Genomic DNA, 10820 nt, shown 5'->3' on the forward strand with positions numbered 1-10820 from the left:
AATATAGAATCAATAATTATAAAAAAAATGTTTGTTAACAACTTATAATGCACATAAAGTAGAAACTTAATGAGTATAATATATAAAAATAATGAATAATAGTGTTTTTCTTAAAAAAATAAATATATAGTAAAATAAGATTTTTAGAAGAAATAAATTGTATATAAGAAAGTTTAAAAGAAACAAATTACAAAATAAAACAATTTTTTTTTAAAAAAAATACACGTAAAATATTAAAATAGATAAATAAATTTAAAAGAGTAAAGGAATTTAAAAAAAACTAAAAAAGAACTTCATTGAAACAAAAACAAAATCCAGAGGATAGTTTTAAACAAATCAAATTATTAAAACAAAATCAAGGACTTGAACTAGATACGCACAAACAATCAGGAACTAAAAATGCAAATTCTAAAAATGCAAATTCCCCAAGTCCCAAAACGCTGCACCTAGACGTGAACTAAACTGGAATGACACGCAAATTCTAGGGATGAATTTAAATAATCAAAGAAAGCATAAGCATGGCCCAATTGATCACTAGCACGAGGGGGGACTCAATGCGCAAATTCCCCATTTTGAGTCAAAGTGTGTGGGTCCAGCACCAAACGGTGCTGTTTCATTTGTCATTTAGAGCACGTTTGGTTCGCTGTATTGGATTAGAGGTGTATTGGATTGGATTAGAGGTGTAATGGAATAGAGGTGTAATAGCAAATCAACTGTTTGGTTGAATGTAATGGAATAGAGGCGTAATAGTAAAACTGTGTTTGGTTGAATGTAATAGAGGTGTAATAGCATAATGGAGAAAACTAAAATGACCAGAATACCCTTAGCATAAATTTGTTTTGGTAAATGATTATTGTTATTGTTATTTAAATTTTAATAAGATTATTTATTATCAAAAATAAATAATTTAATCATATTTAAACATAATTATTATTTAATATATTTTAATTAAAATATATAATTTAATAAAATTCTTAATAATTAGCAGAAATTTGTTTTGGTAAATTATTTTATTTAAATTTTAATAAGATTAATATCAATAATAAATAATTTAATCATATTTAAACATAATTATTATTAAATATATTTTAATTAAAATATATAATTTAATAAAATTCTTAATAATTAATATTCTTATATGAATTTACTCAAACCATAATATATGATACTGTAAAATATAAAATAACATAATTATTATTAAATATAATATAATTAAAATATATAATTTAATAAAATTCTTAATAATTAATATTCTTATATGAATTTACTCAAATCATAATATATGATTATAACTAATATGATTTAATTAAATATATGATTTAATAAAATTTAAAATTATTATAACTAATATGATTATAGTTTATGAATTTGTATAATTTAAAATAATAATTATTACATATAATTTAATAATAATATATAATTTCATAAAATTCTTGATAATAAAAATTTTCTTATATGAATTTATACAATTTAAAATAATTAATATTAAATATAATTATATAGTGATATATAATTTCATAAAATTCTTAATAATAAAATGTTCTTATATGAATTTACTAAAATCAATATATAACTTGAGAATTATATTATGCATAAACATAATTAACTTATATTAAGAAAAGGTTAGATGAAAATGAAATTGTACATTAAAATCCATATGTTATATAGTTTTACAACATCAAAAAGTTTGAACATTGATATTTAATGGTAAGAATGCATACCATTCAAAGAAAAGAAATAAAAACCCACCTCGGACTTTTCTCATTCTGTGGCGCAATCTTCAGTCACCCAGTTTCAATGCCATTTGCTTCAAAATCTGAAAAAGCTTGCTCTCGAGTTACTTGAGAATACATTAAAGGGGAAACTTTGTTATCAAACGGTCTTCACTTTAAACGTTTGAGCTTCTTTGCTGCATCTGTGATGCTCTGGCTTATCTCGGGATGTTCGGACTTGAGCAATTTATCAAGTTTAAGGGCAGCATCAGGTATGCAATCCTCCTCAATGTGAGACTCCGAACAAAGACCGAAAAGTACTAGGTTGACCTCTCCCTCCAGCTGAATGCAAAATAAGTGGCTAAAAACCTGAATGATGAGCATAACATAACCAAATTGCAATGAGATTTGCATGGTTCGATGCTACATAAATGTTGTAAGCATGGAGAACGAAAAATTAGTTAATCCCAGAACTACTGTTAGCTTTCTAAATTCTTAAATCCACATAATAAGTTCCCGATGGTTAAAACAATCAACGAAGTTAAATTTATAAAAATAAATAGTAGCATTAGACTACATGGGATGCAGTAAACATTCCTAGGAGGGTCATATCCTTGAATCCATGTAAAGATAAAGGTCGGACATGGGTACTTAAGGAAAAAAGAGTCGGACCAACATAGAAATAAATAGTAATAAGAAGCTTTTAAATATATTTACATTAGATTTATAGAGAGAGTATAGAACCATGAAACAAGAGATGAACTTTGATTAGCGAGTATTTATGTTCTTAATCTCACCTCTTTCATCCTTGAGACAACTGCATCCTTGATGGCAGGAGACCTTGAGACCAAATTAATAACAAAGAGACCTTGCTCGGAAAGAGTATCTTTTACGTTTTGAAGAAAAGAATCTTCCACAAAATCAGCAGCAGGACATCTCAGTCCAGAGCTATAAAGACAATACAACAGAGGTGATTAAAAGATGTATTTAAAAGCTTTCCGCTTTGCAACAACAATTGTTGTAGCCGTTAATAGAGCAATTCACCTTGAGTCAGAAGAGTCCACATCAACAATAATTATGTCAATAGCGGTACTTCTGCTTTCAGCATCTGAAAGTTTGCAACTTCCGTTGGAAGAAAGGAGCACTTCATTGCCAGCTGAAAATAAGTTTCTGTAGTCCCGGACAAACTGGATGCCATCAGCAATATGTACCTAAAAAATTGGAAGGCGAAAATATTTGAAGCTCTATTTAAAATATATATTATATCTGTCATCTTACAATTCTTTTACAAATGCATTCTTGAAAAGGTGAAACAGATAAATTTCCTACCATATTCATTCTATCTTTTCCAACTTTTATTATTATACCTAAGACATTGAAGATACTTCCTATACGGCTGACGTCTTGATAATAACATAAATATTTGTGTGTAGTTAGACAATTGACCTAAGAGGGTTTAAGAAAGTTCATAAGAAACTTTCAGTTAAGGCTTGATAATATTCAGGGCCTCACAGGTTTCCTAATTAGACCAAACAATCCAGCCTCTAATGACAATAATTGGAAGGTTTGGCATCATTGACCATAAACGCCTATGAAGGTCAAATTATGAATCAAGAATATTTCCCAAGTTGAGTTATATTGAAGCCAGGTTTAAGGATGAAACAAAAACAATTTGATAATTATTGGAAACAAGCTATTCAGTGACAATGGTACTAATTTTTCAGGAAAGGATTAATCACTTCAAACTAAAAATGCACTGAGATACAGTCAGTTACCTTCATTCGTTTATCTTCAGTAAAACCAAAATAGTCTCTTGCAAGGTTAAGCATAACAGGATCTAGCTCCACTCCCTGTGCATAAAAATTCCATTGCACTATTTCCATCAAGTGAAGTCAACTTCAAAATCAATCAGAAGATTCAATAAAATTTTTAACAAAGCAATTCCTTTTGAAAGACAGTTTAACATGTCTTTGACAGGGTAACGTAAGAATTACCTCAATTTGCATAGATTGCATACATCCATGAAGAAACATAGGAAGTAAGCCCGCACCAAGACCTATCACAACTGTTTTAACCTGAGAAAGATGACTTCTGACATGAGCAGTAGTGCAGTGCATCAAAGAAAATAAGCATCAACGATTTGAAACAAGACAAACATTATGCTACAAAGATTAGACCTCCAAATCTGAAAGTTGGCTAAAGTAGGTCTATTCCCAATACACAACAATCACATCAAATGACCACCAAATATACTTAAAACTGGCAACCATAAATTTTCAACATCTGATGAAGACGAGCAAAACAGCAATTACAGATATCTAAATAGGTGGAGGGCAAAAATCTACCAAATATTCCACAAAGAAAAGAGAATGAGCGTTACCCTATTCCCTGATGATGCCACACTTTCCAAATAGGATGAAATCAGAGAAAACCCAGAAATGATTGCTGTATGATAAGAACTGGCCAAATAACCATGATACACCTTCATTTTGCCGCTTGATTCTACATATCATGTAAAACAACATCAGAATGACACACAAGTAGTTGAAAGGTGATGGAGTCAGCATTCTAACAATTTAAAAGTTAAGAAGAGTCTTGTAGATGGAAGGTAATTTCTGTACTTTGAATACAAAATGTTGCTCAATGACATGATAGAAGTGGCTCTGCTTTTATAAACAGCGACTAATAAAAAACACAGGCAGAACTCAGAATTTTGCTCATTCAATGATTTCTGTCCAATTTTCTTGAAAATAGCACCATATTTCCCCCCTTTACCAATAATAATACACCAAAAGAAACAACAGTTCATTCAATGCACAGGAATTATATAAAATGAAGCATAATAAAGGACAACTGCCCAACACCATAGATCTAAGACATCAATAGAAACGTAGAAATTCATGAGAAATGAGTCTGCAAGACCATTGTCTTCCAAGACAGTAGATTATTTCTCCAAAAACACATCCATCCAACTTGGTAACAAAGTCAACCAAAGTTTAGGAATCACCCAAAAACCACCAACGAACAAAAAAACAATGAGCTAGACATGACCAAATGAACAGTGAAATAGCAAACGATCAACTGTTTGTCAGCCTAGCATATAAGCACAAATTCACTACTTGTTTTTTCACCGTCAGGACACTATGGTCCAAGGAACAGTTTTACCTCCACTACTGAAAACTTCATACACAGAAATCACATTAAAAACTTGTTGGAACAAATATCTAACAGTCCAACATGACTTCGCATTCCAATGCACAATTTCAGATTACAGAAACAGTAGCAGAAAGGCATTCTCAGAAACTAATTCCTAGTTCTGCACCTTACTCTTATCTCTTAAAAAAAGTAATTAAAAAAAACAGCATGGTCTAAAAGAATAGTTTCATGGGATTCCACATGTCAATGTGAAAGAAGTTTTACAACTCAAACAAACTCACCCAACATTATATAAGAGTTATTCTACCCAAAAATTTCAAAGAAAACATATTACCATTATTTCTTTTGAGGGCTCCTCTTCGTTTGGATTTGGAAGATGAACTGGCTTTCTTCTTCTCTGTTCCATAAACACTTTTGTCAAACAATCCATCCCTAGTTAGCAAAGCTTCAGACTGTACCATGCAAAAATACTTGATAAAAGATTGTCGAACAAAAGAATTGGCAGATTAATTTCGGTCCGAAATAAAACTCACCCGATATTGGATTAGAGGTGATGACCCGAAAAACGCTTCACTTTCAAAGGATTCACTGGATTCAGCTATCAGGTATTTCCAATTTTGTGAAAATATTGAAGAGCAGTAGAGAGTTGCAGATAGGGTTGGGAGGAAATGGGAGGAGACAGAGACTGAAGAAACGATGAGGACAGAATAATAAAGAAAAACGGTGGGAGATGGAAGGAGAAATTTTGAGGACAGAATAGGAGAGGGTCGGGTAGGGAGGGAGGGTAAAACAGAGAGCAGGGGACGGAAGGCGGACGTAATAGGTATTACAGGGATTTGGGAAGGGATTACAAAAGTAGCGAAAAAGGGGATTAGGTCGGGATTGGTTTACGCCCGTAATGCCTATTACAACGAACCAAACGCCGGATTAGAGGCGTCATGTAATACGCGCGTATTCGGCCTGTATTGTATTAGGTAATACACTGAACCAAACATATCCTTAAAAAGCAAAAGCCATTGAATGGCATTTCTTTAGTAAAAACCCTAGATTTTAGCCCACCTTTCATTTGCTCTGTCATTTTTTAGAAAAAGAAAATAACACCCCCCAAATCTCTGCTAGGATTTCAACCCAGCTCTGGGGAAGCCGCAATGGAGGGTCATCGGCATTTCTATGCCTCCGTCTCCGACGCCGATCACGGCTTGAACCCAGGTAAGTCTCTTTCCCTTCGATTTTTATTCTAAATCAATTTGTAAAAAACACAAAAAAATAAAAGAATCGCATATTCGAAAAGAAATCTTGGAAGAGAGTGTAAAACAACCTCTTAAACTTGGATCTGATATTTGATTGCTATTGGTTTTCTCTTTGTATTCTTTTTCTCTCGTATTTGAAAAAAAATAAAAAAAAGGTCCCCTTTACATTCGGTTTTATAGCCGAATGGAAAAACAAAAAAACTTCTTTGCTGCTCCTTTTGCACTTGTTTGCAGGTTCGTGACTAACCACGTCTCTGACGTGGCTTAGTGGAGGAGCGTATGACACGGAGGTGGCGTTTGGTGCGCGAGGGAGGCGTGCGGTGGCTGAGACCTTTAGGTAGACCAGGGTTTTTTCAAAAGTGTTAAAGTTTTGGGTTGGAATTTTGGGCTAGGTTAGGTGTTTGGATTGGGTTTCAGCTTTGGGCCTATTGTAATTGGGTTTGAGTGTATTTGTGTCTGTTTGTATGTTTAATTTTTAAATGGTTTGGGCCGGACAATTTTGGGCCATAACAATATTTTCAGGACCAAAGGATTATTTTAATCCTTATAAAGTATTTGTATAATATTTATATTAGGTATGTAATTTCTTTCCTATTGAAATTTATTTTATATATATAATATTATATAATTAAATTTTTATTGGTTATATTTTTATATTTAAATTTTAGTTATTATATTCAAATTAAATTTTATAAAGAATTCATATAAAATGTTTAAAAAATATTTAAAATTTATATTTTATATATTAAAATATTAAAAATAAACTATAATAAATTATTTTTTATATTCTTACTAAAATATCATAATATTAATTAATTATTTTAGTGACAAATTTTAAAATTGGACGTAAAAGGGACCCATTTTTCATTATTTATCAAGCCTTTTAAACAAGGTTCCCCGTTTCTCAATAAACTTAGACTATGAGCAAAAAGAAAACGTGGTCTAGCGGATCACACAAGTCAAGGTTCGCCTTCGGTCGATGTAAATCCTTGCATTTGTGCATTCTCTGGTCTATGAATAGGTTGTTGGAAAGATGACCCACCTTGATAGAACAAAGATCTCGGAGGTGTTTGCGTCACCCATGACAAACGAGCCTAACTAAGTTGAGTCCCATAAGCCAATGGGATAACGGCTACACTCTCCGTTGGTGCCTCATGCATAGACGGCCTATACATCGTCGTAGGTGTCAACGTCATCGGGAGAAGAGATGGTCCGGGTGTGTACCACACCGAGGATGGAGGACCAATAGTCCAACTTGACATAGGACTAAGAGTAGAAAAATGTGGTGCAACATTTTGTGCTTGTATGAAAATAAAAGGGTTAGGATATAAACTAGAATAAGGCGGTACATACTGAAGGGGTGGTGGTAAGGACAGCGGTGCTAAGGGGGTTGGGGCCAGTTCTTGCGTGGATGCTGATGATAAACTCGAATCGCCACCCCTTGGATTTAAAGGGGCCTGTCATGACCTACTCGTATGGGAACGCCAATGCCTCGCCTCTTCCCCTAACAAATATGGTTTGCTATGGATCTTAAACCATAGCATGTAATCCGGATTGCATGCTAACTTTAGAATGAGAATTGCGTCACGAGTAAGTAAAAAATCATACAGATTATTCCACATGTTAATGTATTGCGGTGAAATACAGACCAATTCATATCTGGTTGTTGTAAGTCGATACGATGTAGATCATCAAGCTCCTGATGTGTCACGAGAATCGATTGTCGGGATCTGAACTACTGTAACACTCTATCCACTTTGTACATCTTGATGGTGGCGTATACTACCTATGGGGCCCTAATGTGCCAAGTGCTGGGATTCACAAAGAATTCCTTTGGAATTTCTGCCGAAATTGTCGAGTCCTTGTATGGTGTCTATTCAAACTATATGAATGTGATAAAAACATTAGTTATATATAAACTACTAAATACTAAATGCGAAATCGACTATGTTATTTGTATATAGTTCAAAATTAAATAAATACATACATCCCCTTCCAGTTATTGGTCTAATAGAAGATGTATATCTTCAAGCTCAGTAGGTAATCTCACGTGACTCGGGTCATGGTTCCACATATTTAAATAACTTATTAGAATAATAATTTTATCTTAAATCAATTTAATAATGGTAATATCTACTGAATTTTACCTTGTTATGAGTGAGAATGTATATGGGTAGTCTACTTGAGGACGTAAAAATGGAAAGTGGTATTGAGCCCATGATTGTAGTAGTAAAAGGCAACCACCAATTTTGATTTTTTCTGGTTGCGTCGCCCGACACATCTCCCGGTACAATGTCGCCAACAAGATAGTCCCCCAACTGAGTTCGTCGCTCCTCTAAAATTGACGAGTTTCAGCAGCCATCTTAGATGGCCGAGATTTTGTGACTTATCCGGCATCAGAATACCCCCGATGAACTAAAAGATGTATACCCGATCATATCATTCTCTTTGGACTTCAGTCGAATCCTCAACTAGCTTCGCGAAATTATTTCGTAACTAGACCATATCCGACCTCCATAAATCGTTTTTGGAACCACACCCAAAAGATCGTAACATACGGTTCCCAAATCAATAGACTGAACAGACCTGGTGACTACTGACCCGTCCACAGGTAACCCAACTATAACTGTACATCCTCTAGAGTGATAGTACACTCACCACATGGATGATGGAATGTGTGCGTCTAGGGTCTCCACCTCTCCACCAACGCGCTTATGAGTTTCGGGTCCAACTTACACTCCCGGCCTACAAAGGCCACGTGCAAAAAACTAGCTTCCCTTAGGTATGATTTGATTAATGATGATGGAGGACCGAGTAGATTACGAATATGACATTGTAAAATTTGATCTTTTGCCAATTTACATAAAAGTTAATAAAAAATATTAAGTTCTATTATAATTATGAAAAAAAAATAAAAAATATTTAAAATTTATTAAAATTGATTCTAATCATTTGCAATTGGTTGGCGGAGATGTGCTTGTTATCAAGACAAATTAGAGACCTGGTCATTGCTAAATATATAATTGAACACGAATAAATTTTTAATAAAAATACTATTTCTTGAAATTACTAATAAAAAATAATAATAAAAATAATTTAGATAAAAATAGAATTTAAGAAAATAATTTTAAGAGACTATTTGAGAGATTTAGAGAGAATTGTGAGAATTGTGTGTGAAAAATGTATGAGAGGTTTATAGTTTTTTTTTAACTGTTGGGGTCCAAGGGCTAGTTTAAATAGCTGTTAGAGTTGACTGTTGGAGCACGGGTAAAAACGCACCTACGTGGAAGCGTTTTACGAAAGCACACAGACATGGGTGAGTTTTACAGGTTATCAAAGAAAAAACGCTGAGTTGGACGTGATTTTTCGCGTTTCCCCTGTAAACGATGCCCACTCAACGCGTTTTAGTAGAATCGACCCCTTCCAATAAAATTTAAATAAAACAACCCATTTCCGTAATGTTTTTAGGAAATAAACCTTTTCTGGTCATTTAGTCAAAAAATAAATTATAACAAGTTAGTTAACTTTAATTTATCTTCGATCGATAAAAAAATAAATTTATATTTAAAACATATTTTATTGTTTTTGGAGTTATAATTAATGTTAAATAGGCAATTTTTGGAGTCAAAGTTTTGTTAACCCCAAAAGTAAAAATAATTGTTTTTTTTTAATTTTTGTTTTTAGTAAAAGCGTTTTCAAGATCAAATGAGAAATTTAACTCTTATAAAGTAAGTTATATAATATTTATATTAGGTATGTAATAACTTTCTTATTGAAATTTATTTTAAATATATAATATTATATATTTAAATTTTTATTGGTTATATTTTAATATTTAAAATTTAGTTTATATATTTAAAATAAATTTTATAAATAATTAATATTATTTGTTTAAAAAAATTTAAAATTTATATTTCATAAATTAAAATATTAATAATATATAATAATTTTTTTATATTCTTATTAAAATATTATTATATTAATTAATTATTTAAGTGATGAATTTTAAAATTAGAGGCAAAAAAGTCCCATTTTTCATTATTTACCAAGCCTTTTAAACAAGGTCCCCGATTCCAAGTAAACCCTCTCAGGCTGAAAAGAAAATGCTGAATTAGATTACCGCAAGGAGTCTGAATCCTCCACTCTATTAGCAATAAGATGCAAACATTCCCACAACTGCCTTCTACGCCCTGGTTGGTTGCCGACTTGCATAAACGAAAGTGCAAAGACGATCCCTGAACTGGACATGAAGAAACAGCGGGTGATTTCAAACAACCTCCCAAATCCTTTCCATTAGTAATATTAGCTTCATCCGAATTTCCTCCCTCATTAACTACCACGTCCCGAAATTCAGCATTATTAAATAATAAATACCGAAAATCTCTATCTATTCCCTACATTCCCATTCCGTTCCTCCTTCCTTGCTTACGGGGTTTCCTTCTATCAACAATCATCCAAGCCCGTATTGTCCTCTAGCCGGCGAGCCATCTCCCCCTCCGGTGACTTCTGTTGGGGTTTCGTATTATGATGGCCATCAGTATCCGATTGAAACCCTCAAATATCCTGGTTATGCCCAAATCGACCACACCCAAAACAAACAGTGGGAAGACCTTCATATCTACCCTTTGAAGAACACCATTGATTCGTATTTTCGACACGAAAGGAGAGCATAAACCAACACAGATAGCCATGCGAGCAAAAC

General features: G+C 32.9%; 1 protein-coding gene and 1 long non-coding RNA gene across 2 annotated transcripts; one reads left to right on the forward strand and one right to left on the reverse strand.

The window, feature by feature from the left end:
- Positions 1 to 1716: 1716 nt before the first annotated feature.
- On the reverse strand, positions 1717 to 3968 carry LOC107896974 (eEF1A lysine and N-terminal methyltransferase). The gene is made up of 5 exons (XM_016822297.2): positions 3707 to 3968; positions 3488 to 3562; positions 2757 to 2923; positions 2510 to 2660; positions 1717 to 2081 (listed from the first exon to the last, which is right to left on the reverse strand). The coding sequence occupies exons 1-5, from the start codon at positions 3827 to 3829 to the stop codon at positions 1884 to 1886; spliced, it is 714 nt and encodes a 237-aa protein (XP_016677786.1). The 5' UTR covers positions 3830 to 3968; the 3' UTR covers positions 1717 to 1883.
- A 1941-nt stretch (positions 3969 to 5909) lies between these two features.
- LOC107896025 (uncharacterized) lies at positions 5910 to 6727 on the forward strand. Its single transcript, XR_005903602.1, has 2 exons — positions 5910 to 6077; positions 6274 to 6727. It is a non-coding gene; the product is annotated as an uncharacterized lncRNA (long non-coding RNA).
- Positions 6728 to 10820: the final 4093 nt, after the last annotated feature.

The sequence above is a fragment of the Gossypium hirsutum genome, chromosome A10 (assembly GCF_007990345.1).
Source record: "Gossypium hirsutum isolate 1008001.06 chromosome A10, Gossypium_hirsutum_v2.1, whole genome shotgun sequence".
NCBI lineage: Eukaryota > Viridiplantae > Streptophyta > Magnoliopsida > Malvales > Malvaceae > Gossypium > Gossypium hirsutum.

Excerpts from the sequence above, each read along its gene's own strand:
- LOC107896974 (XM_016822297.2), bottom strand. The coding sequence starts at position 3,829 with ATGCACTGCACTACTGCTCATGTCAGAAGTCATCTTTCTCAGGTTAAA. Across the intron at positions 2,661-2,756 it reads GTGGACTCTTCTGACTCAAG|CTCTGGACTGAGATGTCCTG; the intron begins GTGAATTGCTCT and ends TTGTCTTTATAG. Across the intron at positions 2,082-2,509 it reads TTGTCTCAAGGATGAAAGAG|GTTTTTAGCCACTTATTTTG; the intron begins GTGAGATTAAGA and ends CTCATCATTCAG.